Source organism: Brassica rapa, chromosome A09, assembly GCF_000309985.2.
Source record: "Brassica rapa cultivar Chiifu-401-42 chromosome A09, CAAS_Brap_v3.01, whole genome shotgun sequence".
NCBI classification, from domain to species: domain Eukaryota; kingdom Viridiplantae; phylum Streptophyta; class Magnoliopsida; order Brassicales; family Brassicaceae; genus Brassica; species Brassica rapa.
The window spans coordinates 18,865,827-18,885,964 of NC_024803.2; the positions used below are offsets into that span (position 1 = coordinate 18,865,827).

The 20,138-nt window shown below is 35.9% G+C and overlaps 5 protein-coding genes across 7 annotated transcripts; all 5 read left to right on the forward strand.

The window, feature by feature from the left end:
* Positions 1 to 244: 244 nt before the first annotated feature.
* Positions 245 to 3,442, forward strand: LOC103833913 (UDP-glucose 4-epimerase 5). Its single transcript, XM_009109960.3, has 9 exons — positions 245 to 1,045; positions 1,716 to 1,765; positions 1,892 to 2,027; positions 2,121 to 2,222; positions 2,323 to 2,550; positions 2,654 to 2,732; positions 2,822 to 2,904; positions 3,009 to 3,100; positions 3,187 to 3,442. The coding sequence occupies exons 1-9, from the start codon at positions 860 to 862 to the stop codon at positions 3,272 to 3,274; spliced, it is 1,044 nt and encodes a 347-aa protein (XP_009108208.1). The 5' UTR covers positions 245 to 859; the 3' UTR covers positions 3,275 to 3,442.
* A 152-nt stretch (positions 3,443 to 3,594) lies between these two features.
* On the forward strand, positions 3,595 to 5,536 carry LOC103833914 (GDSL esterase/lipase At4g10955). Its single transcript, XM_009109961.3, has 4 exons — positions 3,595 to 3,796; positions 4,077 to 4,186; positions 4,294 to 4,868; positions 4,998 to 5,536. The coding sequence occupies exons 2-4, from the start codon at positions 4,125 to 4,127 to the stop codon at positions 5,420 to 5,422; spliced, it is 1,062 nt and encodes a 353-aa protein (XP_009108209.1). The 5' UTR covers positions 3,595 to 3,796; positions 4,077 to 4,124; the 3' UTR covers positions 5,423 to 5,536.
* A 729-nt stretch (positions 5,537 to 6,265) lies between these two features.
* On the forward strand, positions 6,266 to 8,236 carry LOC103833915 (GDSL esterase/lipase At5g08460). The gene is made up of 5 exons (XM_009109962.3): positions 6,266 to 6,599; positions 6,681 to 6,808; positions 6,880 to 7,119; positions 7,355 to 7,610; positions 7,834 to 8,236. Exons 1-5 carry the CDS (start codon positions 6,266 to 6,268, stop codon positions 8,055 to 8,057), a joined length of 1,182 nt encoding a protein of 393 aa, XP_009108210.2. The 3' UTR covers positions 8,058 to 8,236.
* A 468-nt stretch (positions 8,237 to 8,704) lies between these two features.
* On the forward strand, positions 8,705 to 10,313 carry LOC103833916 (F-box protein SKIP8). 2 transcript variants are annotated; one of them, XM_009109963.3, is made up of 4 exons: positions 8,705 to 8,921; positions 9,009 to 9,270; positions 9,452 to 9,648; positions 9,798 to 10,313. In XM_009109963.3, the coding sequence occupies exons 1-4, from the start codon at positions 8,770 to 8,772 to the stop codon at positions 10,051 to 10,053; spliced, it is 867 nt and encodes a 288-aa protein (XP_009108211.2). In that variant the 5' UTR covers positions 8,705 to 8,769; the 3' UTR covers positions 10,054 to 10,313. The 2 variants fall into 2 exon arrangements, with proteins under 2 accessions (XP_009108211.2, XP_009108212.2); XM_009109964.3 differs by having other exon boundaries at positions 9,804 to 10,313.
* A 1,908-nt stretch (positions 10,314 to 12,221) lies between these two features.
* LOC103847161 (E3 ubiquitin-protein ligase RKP) lies at positions 12,222 to 15,282 on the forward strand. 2 transcript variants are annotated; one of them, XR_004451027.1, is made up of 4 exons: positions 12,226 to 13,151; positions 13,222 to 13,295; positions 13,436 to 13,576; positions 13,728 to 15,282. XR_004451027.1 is itself a non-coding variant. In XM_033279166.1 (3 exons), the coding sequence occupies exons 1-3, from the start codon at positions 13,278 to 13,280 to the stop codon at positions 13,884 to 13,886; spliced, it is 318 nt and encodes a 105-aa protein (XP_033135057.1). In that variant the 5' UTR covers positions 12,222 to 13,277; the 3' UTR covers positions 13,887 to 15,282. The 2 variants fall into 2 exon arrangements, 1 of the variants encoding a protein (XP_033135057.1); XM_033279166.1 differs by having other exon boundaries at positions 12,222 to 13,295.
* Positions 15,283 to 20,138: the final 4,856 nt, after the last annotated feature.

A 20,138-nucleotide genomic window follows, 5' to 3' on the forward strand; every position in this document is an offset into this window, starting at 1 on the left:
TACTTCAAGTTAGTGAAGACCATATTAACCATATATATGGTTGAAAACTTTAGAAATAAATTTTGAAAATAATTTCTGAAATGTGTATGGCGCAAGTGTATAGTTATGCAACTTTACATATTTAATATAGTTACTAAAAATATTAAATTAAATTAATATTAAACATAAATATGATTAAAAACTCAAATAGAAAATATTAAGTTTTTCAAAAAAATTAAAACAAAAAATATACTCATCCTTTCAAAGAGCGGGTTAGAATCTATTAATTATGTTAAAACTGTTTTTTGCTTTTTGATTTTTACACGAGTCTAACAATAATGGTATATAAAATAAATACTATTAAATTAAGAACATGACCTATTCATAGGTGTGGTTTAACTATTTTAATAAAATTATAAAAAAAATTATTAATTATCTAAAAAAATATTATACAAAGAAAAACACAGATATAACTAAAAACACAAATATAAAAACTAAAACTTTTAAAAAATATAAAACAAAAATATACCCGCCCTTTTAAGGGCGGGTCAGAATCTAGTTTTCCCTTAAATCTGCGTTTTAATAAGTTTGTTATTTTCTTGTTAGCTGTCAAAATAAAAAATAAATAAATAAAAGAGTAAGTTTATTACTATTATATACTAATAACTTTTTGTTCAAATCAAAACTTCCATGTTTAGTGAAATCACGTAACCTTCACCGTTTCTAAAAATCAAAACCCTTCTTCGCTGGATCACAAACAAACAAAACAACCAAACAATCCTATAAAACCATTTCTCTTGAATCCTTCACAACACACAATAAAGTTTCTGCTAAAGAAAAAACATAATAAAGTTTTTTTCTTTCGCAAGTCTCGTGAACGATGGTGTCTAAGAACGTTTTGGTAACCGGCGGTGCTGGATACATCGGAAGTCACACGGTGCTTCAATTGCTTACCGGCGGTTACTCCGCCGTAGTTGTCGATAACCTCGACAATTCATCCGCCGTTTCTCTCCAGCGCGTGAAGAAACTCGCCGCCGAACACGGGGAACGTCTCTCCTTCCACCAGGTTCGGTGAATCTCGTTTTTTTCTAGGGTCCATGTAACGTGTGACTGAATAATTTCTAATAATTTAAGGTTTCAACAAAAGTTTGGATTGTGGTTTGACTAGTTAAACATCTATTTGACTACTAAAGGAGGCGGTTTCTTTTATTTATTTTTATGTTCTTAAAGGCATAAATTCTCGGAATAAAAAGATCTATTTTTGAAGATTCTTTGATATTGCAGGAGCTCTGCCTAATTTTGTTATTTTATTTCAGTAATTATCTGCAATTTTAATGGAATTTTGCTATTGATGTTTTAAATAAAAGATATTTTAACTATCTTAATATTATTATTGTTTGAAATATATCATATAATTGGTGAAGTATTCTAGATGAATATTCTAAATAAAGTATTTTCTTAATTTTGTGTGTTTTAATCAAAATCATATATGTTTTGAAGCGGAAAAAATAATGCTTTAAGAGAAAAGTAATGATTTAGGAATAAATTTGTCAGTACCATCAACCATGTGAAAGAGTAAAATAATATTATCTTTGTACTTCACCAAAGTTCTGTTCTGTCTGAAACTGGACTGCCATTTGTTGAATTCATATTGTTTTGTTTCATTAGCATCAGAAGAATCTCTTGGATCAAGAGTTCTTTAAAACTTCATTGTTTTTTATTTTATTTTACTGCAGGTTGATCTCCGGGACAGACCTGCCCTTGAAAAGATCTTCTCAGAAACAAAGTATGATAAGAGAGAAAACCCATCTTCTATCTTTTTTCATTTTATGACCCCCCAACAATGATTTTGGTTTATGCATATGATTGGGTTTAAGTTTATTGATGAACGTGGAATTATTTCTATGGACAGGTTTGATGCAGTGATACACTTTGCTGGACTTAAAGCAGTCGGTGAGAGTGTAGACAAGCCTTTGCTGTATTATAATAACAATCTTGCTGGGACAATTACGCTTTTGGAAGTCATGGCTCAATACAACTGCAAAAATGTATAGTTTTTCCCAACCACATGTCTTCTCTTTCTGAAACCATTATATATATATATCTTTGTTTGATCTCCTGGTTACTACTATGTTTTCCAGCTTGTGTTTTCATCATCAGCAACTGTGTATGGCTCACCAAAAGAAGTTCCTTGCACAGAGGAGTTTCCAATCTCTGCATTGAACCCATATGGACGAACAAAGGTGCATTGACTATTTTTTAAAACCATACTCCCACTTGAATTTTCTGGTTAATTAAGTGAATCTTAAGTTATGGATCTTTTGTTTGTTTTTATTATTGTAGCTATTCATTGAGGAGATCTGTCGTGATGTATATGGCTCTGATCCGGAATGGAAGATCGTACTGCTTAGGTATTTCAACCCTGTTGGTGCACATCCTAGTGGTGACATTGGTGAAGATCCCCGTGGTATTCCAAACAATCTCATGCCTTTTGTCCAGCAAGTCGCTGTTGGAAGGAGACCTCATCTCACTGTCTATGGAAATGATTACAATACAGTAGATGGAACAGGGGTATGCATGTCTATCTTTGTGTTTTTCCAAAAAAAAAAAGTGAAAGAGTTTTTCTACATTTTGATCTCATATTCTCTCTTTTATATTTGTATGTTTTGCTCAGGTTCGAGATTACATTCATGTAATGGATTTAGCTGATGGACACATAGCCGCTCTGCGTAAGCTAGAGGATTGCAAAATCGGTATGATGATATTAACAACTCCTTTTGTTTCTGTTTTCTACTGTGAATCATACTCAACTCTGTAACTCTCTGTGTGTGTTCTATTTTAGGTTGTGAAGTGTACAATCTTGGAACTGGAAATGGAACATCTGTTCTTGAAATGGTTGACGCCTTTGAAAAAGCGTCTGGGAAGGTAAAAAGACAATGATGCTTTCTTTTGTTCTTGGATTCTTGATCATGTTTTGTGTCCTGTTTATACTTAAGTTTGGAACTTGTTCTTTATCCTTTCTATATCAGAAAATCCCTCTGGTGACCGCCGGACGTCGTCCAGGAGATGCTGAAGTTGTTTATGCATCAACAGAGAGAGCAGAAAGTGAATTGAATTGGAAGTAAGTTTAATTTCTTTAGTCAGACATAAACATAAGACTAGAAAGAAGTCTATTAAACATTGAATTGGGTTTATAACAATGCACAGGGCCAAATACGGGATTGAGGAGATGTGCAGGGACTCATGGAACTGGACTAGTAATAATCCTTATGGATATGATTCCTCTGATGCCTGAAGATTTCTCATTAACAACCCTCTTTTAATATTCTTCTTTTCTTTAACTTATTTGTCTACCTATCCCATATGTGAAAAACTCACAGGAAAAAGCTGATTGAAAGAAAATATTGAAGTTGTGTATTTTTACAATAATAATTATCAAATCCTTACTGTTTCAAGTGATCAATTTGTAAATTTAGTCGGTGTAATTCGTTTTCACTGATCTAAAAACCTCTGAACAAAGAAAAAAAGTGGTGTGCGTATAACCGAGTGCAACGAAAGGGAAGTTATAAATAAACAAATATCAAAATTTGTTACCAACTTACAGAGCAAATGTTTAGGTTTATACGGCAAAAAGTACATTGAAGCCGATACGAAGTCGTTTTCGAGTAGATATCATATACAGAGTTGAAATGTCTCTTTCTGAGGCTTTAAAATCTGACCCTCCCCCACAACACTCTCTTCCGCCATTAACTCCATTTTATAAACATCACAACGCTGTGACACTAACGGAACTCCAGATCTGAATCCGCCTCTCAAGGTTCGTCGAGTTTCAATTCATCTCTTTTTTTTTTTGTATCTGTGATTGGATATCGGATAATATCGTTTCCTTACATCAAACTTGTGTTTGGGGGTTTCTCTGTTATTTCGTAATTCCTAGGGATAACCATTGCTTATAAAATCATATTTTTTTTTGAAAATGTTCACCAGTAGAGGTCAATTCCATTAACTTATAACGATTTTAGAGTGAGATATTACATGTGACTTCTTAAGTTCAACTGTAAAATTGATATCACCGAACCGACACTTGCTGTTTCTAGGTCTTGGGCTTTCCCAGAAGAGTTACAGTGGAAGAGGAAGGAGTAACAATGATTTGCGAAAGAGATGATTTCAGCCTCACTGGCCCATTACACTTAACATCTGTAGATTGGTCTCTATCTTCTCTTGTGTTTTCTTTGTTATAAAGACTTAACAATCTTCGCGTTCGTGAACTCGTTGTTAAGAAGTTAGCTAAGCTTGCTTTAACTTCAACTGCAGGGCTAATGAACATCACAGGCGATCCGTAGCTGCCTCCTTGGTCCAAGGAATCTATGTAGCTGAGCGTGACCGTCAGCTACAAAGGGAAGGTCCCGAGCTAGCTCTATCTCCTCTTTGGTCTGAGTTTTTCCATTTCCGCCTCATTCGCAAGCTTGTAGACGACGCTGATTTCTCCATATTCGGAGGAATCTACGAGTACAAACCGTCTTCTGGTACTGCCAAGTCCCAAGAACTGAGTCCGCGTTTCGTGATTGCCTTCAGAGGAACCGTTAATAAAGCGGATTCTATCTCCCGCGACATCGAGTTAGACATCCACATCATTAAAAACGGGCTGCACACTACGACAAGGTTTGAGATAGCTATGCAAGCTGTGAGAAACATGGTGGCTTCGGTTGGTTGTTCGAATGTCTGGCTTGCTGGTCATTCTCTTGGTGCTTCCATGGCCTTGCTTACTGGGAAAACAGTCGCTAGAACCGGAGTTCTCCCCGAGTGTTTCGCCTTTAATCCCCCTTTCTTGTCTCCTCCTATTGAAAGAATCAAAGATAAGAGGATCAAACACGGGATACGTATCGCAGGTAAAGTACCCTTCTAGTCTTCTAAACCAGTCAGATAGACCGGAAAAACACAAAACAACCACACTGTTCCAAACCGGTTTGCTGGAATGTCTAAGTTTTGCATATTGACTTTAGCTATTTATAATGCAGGCAGTGTGATCACAGCTGGACTTGCTCTAGCCAAAAAAGCAAGCCAGCAAGTCAGCCAAAACCACCGTGCATTACCAGCACCACCCGACCAGTTTGCCGCGTTATCCGACTGGTTTCCACGGCTTTACGTCAATCCCGGGGACCACTTGTGCTCCGAGTTTATCGGTTACTTCGAGCACCGAAACAAGATGGAGGAGATAGGAGCCGGTTTTGTAGAGAGGTTAGCAACGCAGCACTCGTTGGGCGGTTTGGTGATGGATGTTGTGAGCGGAGGAAATAACACGGAAGCACCTGTTCATCTGATTCCGACGGCGGTTCTAACGGTTAACATGAGCTCGTCAAGAGATTTTAAAGAAGCTCATGGGATTCACCAGTGGTGGAGGGAGGACAAGATATTCGACACCAAAATCTACCAGTACAAGTGATTGATAAATTAAAATCGGGTTAACCGGTATCAATACCCTATGTATGTTAAACCAATACTTGATCTTTCTAACCGGAATTAAGCTTCTTCTTCTTTCCGGTTTAGCCGGTTCAAATTGTCGTATACTCGGTATTTGATCTTGTAAGCTGATTCATGATGACGGCGTTAGAGACCAAAATCCACCAGGTAAAGTGATTTGGTATTAATATTTAAATTCTGGTTAACCCGTATGTATGTTACTTAAACCAATACCTGATCTTTCTAACCAGAACTAAGCTTCTTCTTTTCCGTTTAGCCGGTTCAATTTGTCTCAGGCTTTCGGTAAATAAAACCTATCGGCGTTTGGATCTTGTAAGATCCATATTCCATCTTTCGAGAAATGAAACAGTTGACCAAAATGAAAGTATCTTCTAAGCTGATTCAAAACGACGACATTTGAAACCAAAAACCTACAAGTACAAGTGATTATTGTATTACGTTTAGTAGTCAAGTCGGGTTAACCGGTATGTATGTTAAACCAATAATTGATGTTTCCACTAAAGTATATTGGCGTTTCGATCTTGTAAGCTGTTTCAAGACACGACGTTCGAAACCAAAATGGACCAGTACAAGTGATTATAGTTATTACGTATTAGTATTAAAATCCGGTTAACCGGTATGTATGTCAAATCAATACTTGATCATCTTTCTTATCTTCTTTCCGGTTCAGCCGGTTCAATTTATCGCAGTCCTTTTATAAATAAAAACCTCTCGTCGTCTCGATCTTGTAAGCTGATTTAAGACGACGACGTTTTCGTTATCTCGCTAACCCCCACTCGCACTTTCCCGCTCTCGCCAAGAGAGAATGTCGATCAAACTCCTCCTTCTTGTTTTCTCTGCTCTGATAATCTCCTCGAGACCCAAACTGATCGCCGATCATCACTTATCTTCAAGAATCTCTCCGTTTCCTTCACAATCTTCTCCGATTCCGCCGCTCAAGGCCCAGTCTCCGGCGATCCAGTCGTCGTTCCCTCGTGTACCGGCGTTGTTCGTGTTCGGAGATTCCTCTGTAGATTGTGGAACCAATAACTTTCTTGGGACGTTGGCGAGAGCAGATCGGCTTCCGTACGGTAGGGATTTCGATACGCATCAGCCAACGGGGAGGTTCAGCAACGGAAGGATCCCCGTTGATTTTCTAGGTTAAAGTTTCTTCCCCAATTTGATCCCCGTAGCATCAAGAATCATCTGCTCTTACTTGAATCATAGTTTTGTGTGAACAGCTAATCGTCTAGGCTTACCATTCGTTCCTAGCTATCTTGGACAATCTGGGACTGTGAAGGACATGTTTCAAGGCGTCAACTATGCATCAGCCGGTGCAGGGATCATCTTGTCTAGTGGATCCGAATTAGTAATACTCAAAATTTCAACTTCTTTCGAGTTCACTTGAGAATCCTTGTGGGAACTTTTCGTTTGTTGCAGGGCCAGCGGGTTTCGTTTGCAATGCAGGTTGAGCAGTTTGTGGATACCTTCCAGCAGATGATACTGAGCATTGGGGAGGAAGCTTCGGATCGTCTTGTCTCCAACTCTGTCTTCTACATATCGATTGGAGTCAATGATTACATACATTTCTACATCAGAAACATCTCCAGTGTTCAGAGTCTCTATTCTCCTTGGCTTTTTAATCAGTTCTTGGCTTCCAATATGAGACAGGAACTCAAGGTTTGACTTCGTTAAAAATGAATGCTTTTTAAACTTAGACAAAACAAGTCGCTTATATAAAAGATCAAACCACAACCCTTGTTCTGTTTTGGATCTCTGAATGGTATCTGAAAGCTCTTGAAGCTGCATTCTGATAGCCTAAAGATCATTTGAGTTATGAATACTTTCGTCTTTATTGGGTTATATCTCATCCTTTGATCTCACCACTAAGTGAAGTATTCTGTTTGTTTCACAGACCTTGTACAATGTCAAAGTGAGGAGGATGGTGGTGATGGGGTTGCCACCCATTGGCTGTGCACCGTACTACCTCTGGAAATACAGGAGCAAGAACGGAGAATGTGCAGAAGATGTGAACAGTATGATCATGGAATCCAACTTCGTCATGAGGTACACTGTAGAGCAGCTTAACCGTGAGCTTCCAGGCGCATCCGTTATATACTGCGATGTCTTCCAAAGCGCAATGGACATCCTCAAGAATCACCAGCTCTACGGTAAGCAACAACTACAATGCCACTTCCATCTCAGTTCTCTCTTCAGACATAGATTTTGCTTTATGTAACAAGATAACCGTATGATCCTATTATCTTCGGAACTCTGAAGTTATATACTGCGAGTTTCTAAGTGTGGCCTAATATAGAGTTTTCTGATGACCAATTGTGAAAAAGACTTCTCAGAGGTTTGGTTTAATCTGAGTATACTTGTGTTTGTGGTCAGGTTTTAATGAGACGACGGAGGCGTGTTGTGGGCTAGGGAGGTACAAGGGATGGCTTCCGTGCATCGCGCCGGAGATGGCTTGCTCTGACGCCGCCGGACATCTTTGGTGGGACCAGTTTCATCCTACAGACGCCGTGAACGCCATCCTCGCCGACAATGTATGGAATGGTCGCCATGTGGACATGTGTTACCCAACTAACCTAGAGGCGATGCTTCATGCTTAGATCAACTGAGGAGGAAAAGCAATTTGCACATAAAAGAACATATTGAATTTTGTCACATAGGTTATCGCATATTTTCGTCTAGGAGGGAAAGAAAAACTGTGGGGTCTTCTTGACTCAAAATGTAAGTACGGGACTGAGAAACAAATAATACAAAAAGATGTCGGACTCAAGTTATATAACTTTGATAAGTTTTGCAACGTTGGGCTCAGTTTATTGGTACGTTTACGTAAATTGCCCACATTAAACTGAAAGTGAAAACGGCTTGCCCACCTTTGAGTCGCAAGAAAACTGGTACACCTAATAAACTTTTATGGCATGCTAAATCACTCTAACTATAATTTGAATTTTATATTAAGCTAATCAATATTTTGATATAGGGATGACTCAGCACCTTTGTAAAAATTAGATTGTAGAAATTCCAAAATATATTTGTATGTGTAAAAATTCTGAAAATATAAATATTAGAGTTCAAAACTAGTTCTTTTAAATATCTATAAAAAAAATGTTGAGCTGCAAAAAACTGAAAACGACAATACCGCTAGGAAACATCCTGGGTTACGAGTGTTAAGAAAAAGCCCTCAAAATCCAGAAAAGCCTTTTGGGCCAGAACGTGGTATCCTTAACAGTAAAGGCTAATTTACGCACTTGGATAAACATACAGGTGAAAAATTACAATAACACCCTTGAAACATAAGGCTAATTTCCAATAGCGATGGGGTCAGTTACGGAGTTGGAGACCCCCAAAACGCACTCTCTCCTCTTCCTCTTCCTCTCGTTTCGCCCAGTTCAACTTTTAGGGTTTCGGCAGAAGAAGGCAATCAATCAATCGCTCCATAAAACCCTAATCCGGTCACCTCGTCTAAGGTTTTTTTGTGTTCATTTTGCATGTCTTATTGGTCCAAATCATCCCTTCTAACTCTCTTGTTCGTTCGTGATCAATCGCTTTCTCAGTCAGAAGATAAATCTGGAGAAACCGATGCCGTCGACGTCGCTGGCCAACGGTAGTGTCAACGGAAACGCAGGAGACAGACCACCGGATGTTGTGGCCGATGATAAGCCGGGAGTGTCGATGATGGAGCAGTTGGTTCCGGAGATTACAACCCACGCGCTCAGCTACTTGGATTATCCAAGTCTTTGCCGCTTGTCCATGACCAATTCCTTGATGAGGAAGGCTGCTAACGACGACAATGCTTGGAAGGCCCTTTTTCACAAGGTGATTGCTTCATTCACCTGTTGATTTCTACCTTGTATACTCTTACTGTCTTAAAGATAACAACTTTAGCATTTTAATGGATTCATGAGGACGAGTGTTGCTTAAAGATGAGATTTTTCAGCATTTTTATGAATGGTGTTTTGTTGGTTTTTTGATCTTTGTCTACCGTTTCTTGCTCTAGGATTTTACTCTGGAACAAGATGGTATAACCCCGGTCAACGGGTGGAAAGCTTACTATGCTACAACTAGAGCAATCATTAGTGTGAATACTGGATTCTTCGACATCATCAGAGAGAGGTCTCTTCCAGATATGGCTCAGTTGTGGCTCAACTCCGACTATGTCAAGTGCATCCATGCCTCTGGCGAACTTTTCTCTGGGTACCTACCCACTCACCTTCCTTTTGCTTTTGCCTGAGCACTCTCTTCATTTTAGTTTTTTTTTTAGTTACGGTTTCCTTTTATTCTGCCATTCGTGTTACCTAGTAGCCTGTTTATTAACGGGTTTGTGTATTCTTTTATGGTACTAGCTACAGTGAAGTGATGCAAAGCTGGCAACTTTGTTTCAACTGGGAACAAGGGTTTGACTTTCAGGTCCACAACGTTCGCACTCGGATACTAACCGACATGGCTTGGGTCACAATGAAAGCATACCTGAACGTGGACGCTGGTCCGTTCCTCATCACCAATGTGTTTGAGCACCACAATGGGAGGTGGCACATGGTTCATCATCACAGCTCTGTGATGCTCATCGATGGCGTCAATCAACAGGTTGTTGTTCACTGATGAACTAGTTCTTCTTCTTTTCCTTTTTAAAGGGACAAAAAAAGAGAAGGGAGAAGGAAACCTGCGTATTTGGAAATTGGCGTATTAGATTAATTAGTGCTATTATTTAATTTTAATGACATGTACTGAATGTTTATTTTGAATGGTTTGTTCTAATTGTTTTCCTAATGGGTATGTTAAACCAGTTGGATCAAAAATACTGCAAGATTACTTTGGACTTTTTGTACAGGACTCCATGTACATTGATGCTATTGAGTCTAGTAGATGCTTGGTTACTCAAACAATTTGATTAGCAATAACTCGGACTAGATTAACAATGCGCTTCCGCAGTGACATTCCATTCTAGACTTGTCTCCCAAATTCATACTAAACTTACGACTCTCGAAGCTTGCTAGATTTCACTTGTCTTTAGTCTTCTTTTTTAAGAGGATAACAAGCAGCTTGCAAGTTTGGGATGACCATGAACCTTGCAACGCAATCTGCTTGACAGTCATATTGATACAGACGTATCCCGAAGATGACTTCAACAATACCCTTCCTATGCTCCTGAAAGCAGATAACAAGTTCGACATAACTAAAAGCCCTACATAAACTGAACCGGACCAGGAACATAGTCTGAGTCATTCAGAAAGTCATCTACCTTGGCCCTGTTCGTTTGTACATCTGAAAGATGCATCCAGATGGTCCATCTAGATGTCTTATCCAGATGCTCCATCTGGGTGTTGTTCGTTTCTTCATTTCGTCAATGCATCCAAATGAATCATCTGAATACAACTATGTTCGTTTGCTTGTCATTTTTTAACTTTCATCTGCATCCAGGTGGACTTGTTAATAAAATGACTAAAATATAATTTTTTACGTTTCGGCGGAAAAATAACATTTTTACGGTTTTGGCAGAAAATATTTTTGCGGTTTTTCGAAGAAATATGTGTTTTTCGCGAAAAAGTGCATTTTTATGGTTTTGGCGGAAAAATACGTTTTATGGGTTTGGCGGAAAAATACGTTTTTGCGGTTTGGACGGAAAAAGTGTGTTTTGAAGTTTTGGCGGGAAAAGTTTTTTTCACGATTTTGGCGGGAAAAGTTATTTTTCGCGTTTCGGAGAGAATATACTTTTTCCGGTTTTGGCGGGAAAATGCATTTTCCGGTTTTGGCGGGAAAATACATTTTTCTGGTTTTGGCGGGAAAATACGATTTTTCGGTTTTGGCGGGAAAATGCATTTTCCGGTTTTGGCGGGAAAATAAGTTTTTTTCCGGTTTTGGCGAAAAATACGTTTTTCCGGTTTTGGCGGGAAAATGCGTTTTCTCGGTTTTGGCGGGAATATACATTTTTCCGGTTTTGGCGGGAATATACATTTTTCCGGTTTTGGCGGGAAAATACATTTTTTCGGTTTTGGCGGGAAAATACATTTTTCCGGTTTTGGCGGGAAAATACATTTTTCCGGTTTTGGCGGGAAAATACGATTTTCCGGTTTTGGCGGGAAAATGCATTTTCCGGTTTTGGCGGGAAAATGCATTTTCCGGTTTTGGCGGGAAAATAAGTTTTTTTTTCCGGTTTTGGCGGAAAAATACGTTTTTCCGGTTTTGGCGGGAAAATGCGTTTTCCCGGTTTTGGCGGGAAAATGCGTTTTTCCGGTTTTGGCGGTAAAATTTCATTTTCCAGTTTTGGCGGTAAAATAGATTTTTACGGTTTTCGCGGGACAATACATTTTTCCGGTTTTGGCGGGAAAATTGTGTTTTTTGGTTTTGGCGGAAAAATTGTGTTTTTCGGTTTTGGCGAGAAAATGCGTTTTTTTTTTGTTTTGGCGAGAAAATGCTTTTTGTGGTTTTGGCCGGAAAATGCTTTTGGAGTTTTGGCGGGAATATGCGTTTTTTGGGTTTTGGTCGAAAAGTGTTGTTTTACTAGTTTAGCCAAAAAATGTGTTTTAATGAAAATGTGTGTTTTATGTTTTTTGCGGAAAAATGCATCTTGCGGTTTTGGCGGGAAAGTGTATTTTTCCGTTTTTGCGAGAAAATGCATTTTTTGGTTATAGCAGAAAAATGTATATGCAAAAAAATAGAATTTACAGTTTGAAAATAATATTTTGATTTTAAAAGGTCATTTTTATCATTTATCATTTTGGACTGAACTAGATGCATCTGCATCCAGATGCACCATCAAGACTCACCTTCATTTGGATGAGAATTTGAGATGAGTTTTTAAAAATTCAGCTGGGTGATCCATCTGGATGTAGTATTATAATGCACTAAACGAACATCAATTTGCATTTTCACCCAGATGGATCACCTGGGTGAGCAAACGAACAGGGCCCTTCTCGAATATAGGGTCTCGTCCCGCAGATTAATGTAGTGAGAGGTTCATCATCATCCCCTTGAAGACCACTCGCAAGCTGCTTGTCTTCCTTTCCAAAGGGAGACGAGAGTCAAAAAAACCAGCTAGCATAGCAGTTGTGAGGTTGGTCCGAATTATGATTAAAAAAAATGTTAACTCAAGAACTGAAGCTAAAAAAAAAAATTAACTCCGACTGTTACAAAAAAAAAGGGTTCTACTCCGACTCTTATCTATAATAATAAAGGGGAGTTTTCTCTCACCTCAGCCCTCCACATCAGCAGGAAGATAGGGGCTTCTGACGCCACGTGGCATCTAAATCAGATACTCCGGTTTGCGCTGTTATTTACGTGTCGGGCTTTTCCATTGTTTTTTAATTTTGTTGCATCTTAATTTCGTTTGGGCTTTATGCATAAATCTTAAGCCCATACAAATTAGGTTTTCTCATCTTCTCGCCTTCTGCCTTCTTAGTTTAGCAGCCTTAATTTCAGCTCACTGTAACGTCTCTATCTTCCATTAATATGTACTTTACTCTGATCTTTAACGTGATTAACCCAGTCTTTCCACTCTGAAGCTTTCAGTCCAACTCTTTGCATTCTAAAGTAACAGTTAAGCAACAAGTATAAATATCTTATTCACTCTGCGATGAACAGCACAACTTTTCATTGACATCGAGAAAGAAAGTTTGTTCAGGTTATCGATTACGACAATGGCGCATTCTTTCACCTTCCTTGCCGATCAGAAAGTTGGGCGCTGCTCCAACAATGAAGAGGTTCGTTTGCTGACGTGTTGGGAGATATGCAACATTTATAGAGTTTAATCCTGGATCATTTTCTTAACAGGCTATTCAACACGTGAGCTGGACCATCACTGAGTTTTCCTTCTCGGTGTGCGAGATATGCAAGAAAAGTATCAGGTTAGAGTTTAAGCTTGGATCCTTTTGATTAGTTCTCTCTGAATGATTGTTGTGTGATCTGCAATGCTCGTGCAAGTACATGTATTCCTCTACACGCTTATCTTTGACCGGTTTTTTGTTTTGCCTTTGTCTTTATGCAGGTAATGGAGTTTCAGCAAAGGAAATGTTGCGTGATATTAGAGCTTTCAAGCAATCTCCCAAGGGTCTTAGAGGTTTGCACTTCTGCAATACCACAAGCATTTCTTGATGGGACGGACACAAATCCTTCCAGGCTCGCTGAGGTGATTCTTTTCATCTTGAATCACATGACCTCGGCAGTAGATGAACAAACTATCCTTTGTTGAAACTGTTGGTCCTTTTTCTTAATGTGAATTTGCTGAATTTTCTGCTACTTACAATATATAATCTGTGTGTCCGTTACCTTATTAATAGGAAGGTACAAATGTCCCTGAAGTAGCGCTGCCTGAAGTTGTGGTACCAGGAAGAGATGACAAAGATGGTCTAATGCTTCCAGTGCCGGACGTTCTGCAACGACCAAACACCAAAGAACAACTTGCTATTGCTTTTATTATCTTTTCCATTTTCGTTTAAATCTATTTTCTTTTTGTTTCAAAAATTAATGTTGTTGTTGTTGTTTCAATTACTAACAATGGCACAAACTGCCTTATTCCTCTGAGATAGAACTTGACTTATCACTTCGGTTTTCTGTTTGTGTTTGACGACCTTAATGTACCTAATGGAATTGATTATTTGACCGCTCATGTTGAACCAGGTACTAAGTTGGAATTTTTCATGAGTTTTGCTTCCACTTTGTCTCATGAGACAGACAATTCTCTCATGTGACTTTCTCTTTTTGGGAAATCCTTTGAAAGCTTGATGTTCGCATTGTTTGGTTTCTCTTTTTTTTTTTCTTTGTTTGCTTTCTTTACAATTCTAGATTTTAGTACAACTCTATTATAACAACAATTTTGTTTCACTTAGACTCATATAAATAATTTCCTGTTAGTTTTCCTTCTCTGTAGTTTGACAACATAAAAGTGTGCACTTGCAAGAACAATACGGACTTATGACTCTAATTACTCACACTTCTTAAAAACACTCATGGTTGTGACTTTTATTACATACAGTATGTATTTGTAGACAGCCTGCACTTTACGTATCAGCTAGTGTTGCTATAAACTGCAGACCTTTGTAGATTGAGACTCTAAGCTTCTCAAGGATTAGTCTGTTGAATAAGATATATGAATCTTACATTTATTCACGTTAACTTGCATGAGTACTTTTTACAGCTTTACCTAAACGCCATCAATTTACGTTATTAAAACCATATAGAAAATCAGCAAGATTACCTGGCCGACATTTAAGGAGAAAAATATTACAACAAAGTCGTCGTAAGTACTTGGTCTTTAAACTAAGGTTTTGTGAGTATCAATCAATTTTATTTGACATTGTCAAAGTCCAAAGAAATATTAAAATGTGTTCTACTTATTATAAAAATTAAAACAGAACAAATACTAACAATAAGATGAAATACTTATATTTTCACACATTTTAGTGGTTAAACAAGTATACGATTTCAAAAAACAATTAAAGAAATAATAAAATGAAAATCATCAGTGAAAATAAAATATTTTTAATGAAAAAATAAATTGAATATATATTATTATATATATTATTTCGATTATTTGTAAAGTTTTTTTATTTTATATTTCAAAATACCAAATAAATGCAATTCCGGCCCTAAATAAACACTTTCTATTTACTATTCTTTTTTTTTTAAGAAAATAAAAAAGAATCAGACCACGCAAAAATCACAACAAGTACAATTGTCTTACAAACAAATAGGAGTTAGAAAAGTTTCAAAAAAAAAAAACAAATAGGAGTTCAAATAATTATAATTTACGCCAAATCAACTTATGTAAGTAAAAAACTAACCAATAAATACTTTTTGTGGTAAATGTTAAATAAATACTTCTAAAGTAAACATCAAAACTAACCACCATTTTAACCCCATAGGTACGTCTAATTTGATGTCAACAAATATCAGCAGTATCAACATATATCAAACATTTGGCTACACAATTAACACACACCCCGCCACAATGGATTAAGAATTCACTTGCTTGATTTGGGATCCACAAAGTATATATTTAACGAGTACGGCACAATGAATTTCCTAACAAATTGCCACATCTTTGAAATGGACAAAATATGCAAGAATTGTTACTATTTTAAGAAGATGAAATAATTTATTATCTTCCTCAAACAAGATAATCACAAAAATAAACACATGTATTTATATTATTTCTTTTCAAACGTCAACTTCGCATTAAGTTTAAGTTTCAACTAAATTTATTTTGTCACGACTATTAACTATTTATTCAATTTTAACGGAATCAGTCAGTCACAACCACTTACGCTATTCCTATTTGACCTAAGCAACTTCAAAACACAGTATCACTACAGTAGCTAATCAGTATCAAATGAATCGAAGAGTATCATTATTTTTCAACATATTTTCACCTTTTCATTACTAAAACCATAAAATAAATTTTCAATTTATTACAAAATAAAATATATGAATCCGGCGCGTAGCGCCGGAAGACCACTAGTTGTACATAAAATGAGGATTAGCTGGGTTAAGTGACCAATATAAATGTACTATGTACGGTTATGTAAACTGAGAATACTCTAGGAAAGAGTGTGTTATAACATAATCATTAAGATCGAATAAAAAAAAGGCTTGTTACATTTTCTCTCGTTCTCTGTGTTCACTAACATGGTGTCATAGCTTTTGGAGCACAAACCTCAATAGTTTTTTGTGCTTGATTTGTCGGGGAATTTTCTGGTCAAGTTTCGGTCAAAAGTTTTTTTTGGCTAATCGAAGTTTCAAGTTGCTACGATGGTGATTGCTCGCAAAATTTCGTGTAGCACCGGTAGAGAAACATCATCTTCTCGACAAAACTCTGTTCCAGCTACCATGCCCCCAGATTCTCTGATTTTAGCAACATATCCACCCAATAGCATACACTCACCGTTCTATCTCACGAATGGTGATAGTCCTGGCCATTTCTGAGGTAATCGATGGTATGAATTACGATAATTGGCCTATTGCACTGACCATTTCTTTAGATGCAAAGAACAAATTAGTGTTTATTGATGGTTCGATTACTAGGCAAAGTAATTCTCATTGTAATTGCAGGATATGGTCTAGGTGTGTAACTCTATGGTGAAATCTTGGTTGTTAAACTCTGTTTAAAAGCAGGTTTTATAAGTGTATTTATGGTTCATTAGAGATTTGGAAGGACTTGATGACTCGTTTCCATATAACCAATTTTCTGCGATCATATCAACTCTCTCAACAAATTTGGTCATTACAACAAGGATCAAAGGATTTATCCACCTACTATACGACATTGAAAACTTTGCGGGATGAATTTGATAGTGCAATTTGTGTTAAGAGATCCCATAAATGCGATTATTGCAAAGCTACTGATACAAAAGCTGATCATGACAAAATAATTAAGTTTCTGGCTGGCTTGAATGATTCATATGCGGTTATAAGAAGTCAAATAATAATGAAGAAGAATGTTCCTTATTTGGCTGAAATATATAGGCTGCAACTGGTGAATCAAAAAAGGAATAAACAGAAAAAAGAGGAATGGAATAACATGAATGGAATACAATAGAAAAATTGAATAGATCCATTCCATTTATTCAAGAACAAAATTGTTATGGAATATGTTGCTTTGTATTTTGTTTAATTTTTTTGGAATAGATGAAATGAGCGTTCTATTTCATTCACGTTAAATGGTAAAAAAAATTTATGGAACCAATGGAAGTACTCATTCCAAAGCATTTCATTCCAAAAATATGTAATCAAGTTGCAGCCATAATCTTAGCGAGAAACATTCTTCCAATTCATAATGCTTAAACATTCTTTATGGCTTAGTGATTATTGGTTATGGTTTCATATTTAGGAGCTCGGTTGAGTTTATACACTTCTATAAATGTTTTATAAATTATTTTTATAAATTTATAAATATTTTAGTTTGAGTAACAGAATAGCTGCGATCCGACATCGGTTGATCCACTAAAAATCTTGAACATTTTGATAATATTTATTTAAAATTTGATTAAACTTTCATACACTTTTTAATATTAGAAAAATTTAAACAAACTGCAAGATTTTTGATTGTTTAGTTTTTTATGAAATTTAAACTATGTCAATGTCACTCAAAGAAATTGAAGAAAACGATAATAAATAAAATAAAAATTTATTGTTATGATAGTAGTAGACTATTATTTTATTCTTGTTATGATAATCTATTATAAGTTTATATTTTACTAATATTATTTTTAAAATAAATTTTAAAATTTTTTTTAGCTATTTACTATTTTATTTTTGGTCAAAGTTCTTATTTTGTATCAAAATTAATCAAATAATTCACTTCTGTTGGATGAAAAGTAAAATTTATTTATTTAAGTTTTGTAAATAAGACTTGATAACATCTTATATTTTTCAATGGTTAAAAATTATATGTTTATATATAACTTTATATTAGAATTGTTAATATATAATACACGGTTTAATTATGGTCGATGACCAAGAGAGTAATCTAATTAAATGTCCAAGTCGGTTTAAGAACATTGTGTTTATATATACTCCTTCTGTTTCAAAATATTACATATTTAAGACTTTTCACATATTTTAATAAAATATATTAAATTTAAAAAGTTTTTTGTAATTGTTGTTTTTAATAATTTTAAGCCAATAAAAATCTAATAAGTGTAATTAAGTTTTTTGAAATTTACAATTAGTTAATAAGACATGCATTGAAAATGCAAAAAATAAATCTTTTTGAAACAATTTTTTTTTAGATGTAACTTTATGAAATGGAGGGAGTAAATATTTTCATTATTGTCGTATTATTTACAACAGTTTTTCATTTTCAAGTTATAATTGAATGACTTGAGCATAATATCATGCGATACAAATGATTTCACATTCCCTAAAAAAAATTAAGAGCAAATAGTTGACTTTGGAAGGATCGATGTCAAGAATAATTGAACAACTACTTCAAATATTGATTTTTTTTTTAAAATATTTAAAGATTCACTATATACTTCATCAAAAATAACATTTAGTTATATGTAATTTATATGCAGAAATGCCTTTTGTGTCTTTTTTCTTTTCTTTTCTTTTGTTGATATGTTTTTTCGCTATATGTGTCTGTAGTATATATGTTTTTTGTTATATGTTTTCTTTTTGTTATATGTTTTTTGTTATATGTCTTTTTAATGGTGGTAAAAATGAAATGTGATATCAAAAAAGTGATAAACATGAAATTTCTCCATATACGTTTCCACGGTTTATATTTTTATTCATTATTTATCGTGTTATTTACAATATGTTTTTTTTCATTTTCAAGTTATAATTGAATGATTTGAGCATAATATCATGCCTTACATATGATTTCACATTCCCTAAAAAAAAAAGTAAAAGCAAATAACCGACTTTGGAAGGATTGATGTCAAGAATAATTGAGTAACAAATTCAAATACTGAAATGTTATAAAATATTAAAAGATTCATTATATACTTTCAACAAAAAAAAATATTTAGTTATATGTGACTTAAAGAGGAACAAATATATCAAAAATGTCAATTACGAGGACGAGTACTTTCAGTAGTACCAGAGACACCGGACATAACTTTAGCGACATCACCTGCTGAAGCTTCTGGCTTCTTCTTGGTGTACAAGACCATGTAGCCAAGTCCACCAACAATCACAAATCCAACCGCTGCTGCTCTCACCGGACATATCCCTAATGCTCGCCGCTGGCCCAATACTTCACTTGACTGCTTTGCTGCTTGTTCCGGTCCCGCCATTTCCCTTTCCTTTTTATATATCTCTTTTAGAAGTAACCTATACTTCCCAAGAAATATCTTCTAAAGATTGTTTTGTGAAGTTTGATTTTGCATTGTTGAAAATTTGGAATTTGTAGAAGATATTTGTTGGTTATTAAGGTTGACCGCACGCGTAGGACATGATTAAGACTCGCTCCTTGGGTATGTGTTTTTATTATTGATTTGATTTAGCTATATTTAGCTTCAAAATAAAGTACGTTCTATGAAATGTTGACAAACGAAAGTAGGAGATTTACGAGGTCAAGAAGTCAGATGAAAGTGATGTTCTCTCGTTATTTCAGAGTGCGCATTTTGAGAAGCCTTGCCCAAAGAGGGTAACTTGAGAGTGGCAGAGATGGTGGTTAAATATGCTATTGGAAATGATAAAGCTCTCAGCTGCTATGATATGGCACAGAGAGTAAGGGCAAGACACCAGAAGAGTTGAATGGTTTAGGAGCAGTTATGATAAACTTAGCAACAGCGAGAAGAACATAATTGTGGACCAGGACATTGATTGCTTTTTCAATGGAAGATCAATGGAAAAAGTATCTTTTTGCGAATTCTCTTGTGAGCATACCTGAAAACATGGTAGAAAGTAGGAAAGCTCCAGTATCTCTCTATCTGAGCTGTACAGGTATCCAGGAACTACACACGTCAATCTCCAATATAATTAGTCTGAAAGTGCTGAACATCTTGTTTATAATCTGGAGGATCATCAAACAGTACTCGCTTGCTAATTGCAGATTAAGTATCATTATGTTGAATGTCTTAGATTCACTTTCTCCTTTTAATATTATGATGTCTTCGAAAATTGGTTCATAAAACTACAAAGAATAATGGTCTCAATAGCAATTATTCGTGGGTTTTCTATCTGATATGTGTTTTGTTTGTTCTTCTTGCCCCATATAACTTTGAAGATACCACACCGGGACG

Coding starts and splice junctions, on each gene's coding strand:
- LOC103833913 (XM_009109960.3), top strand. CDS start 860: ATGGTGTCTAAGAACGTTTTGGTAACCGGCGGTGCTGGATACATCGGA. Junction 2,028..2,120: donor CTCAATACAACTGCAAAAAT/GTATAGTTTTTC, acceptor TATGTTTTCCAG/CTTGTGTTTTCATCATCAGC. Junction 3,101..3,186: donor GAAAGTGAATTGAATTGGAA/GTAAGTTTAATT, acceptor AACAATGCACAG/GGCCAAATACGGGATTGAGG.
- LOC103833914 (XM_009109961.3), top strand. CDS start 4,125: ATGATTTGCGAAAGAGATGATTTCAGCCTCACTGGCCCATTACACTTA. Junction 4,187..4,293: donor CACTTAACATCTGTAGATTG/GTCTCTATCTTC, acceptor CTTCAACTGCAG/GGCTAATGAACATCACAGGC. Junction 4,869..4,997: donor ACACGGGATACGTATCGCAG/GTAAAGTACCCT, acceptor TTTATAATGCAG/GCAGTGTGATCACAGCTGGA.
- LOC103833915 (XM_009109962.3), top strand. CDS start 6,266: ATGTCGATCAAACTCCTCCTTCTTGTTTTCTCTGCTCTGATAATCTCC. Junction 6,809..6,879: donor TGTCTAGTGGATCCGAATTA/GTAATACTCAAA, acceptor CGTTTGTTGCAG/GGCCAGCGGGTTTCGTTTGC. Junction 7,611..7,833: donor CAAGAATCACCAGCTCTACG/GTAAGCAACAAC, acceptor GTTTGTGGTCAG/GTTTTAATGAGACGACGGAG.
- LOC103833916 (XM_009109963.3), top strand. CDS start 8,770: ATGGGGTCAGTTACGGAGTTGGAGACCCCCAAAACGCACTCTCTCCTC. Junction 8,922..9,008: donor ATCCGGTCACCTCGTCTAAG/GTTTTTTTGTGT, acceptor TCGCTTTCTCAG/TCAGAAGATAAATCTGGAGA. Junction 9,271..9,451: donor GGAAGGCCCTTTTTCACAAG/GTGATTGCTTCA, acceptor TTCTTGCTCTAG/GATTTTACTCTGGAACAAGA.
- LOC103847161 (XM_033279166.1), top strand. Junction 13,577..13,727: donor ATCCTTCCAGGCTCGCTGAG/GTGATTCTTTTC, acceptor CCTTATTAATAG/GAAGGTACAAATGTCCCTGA.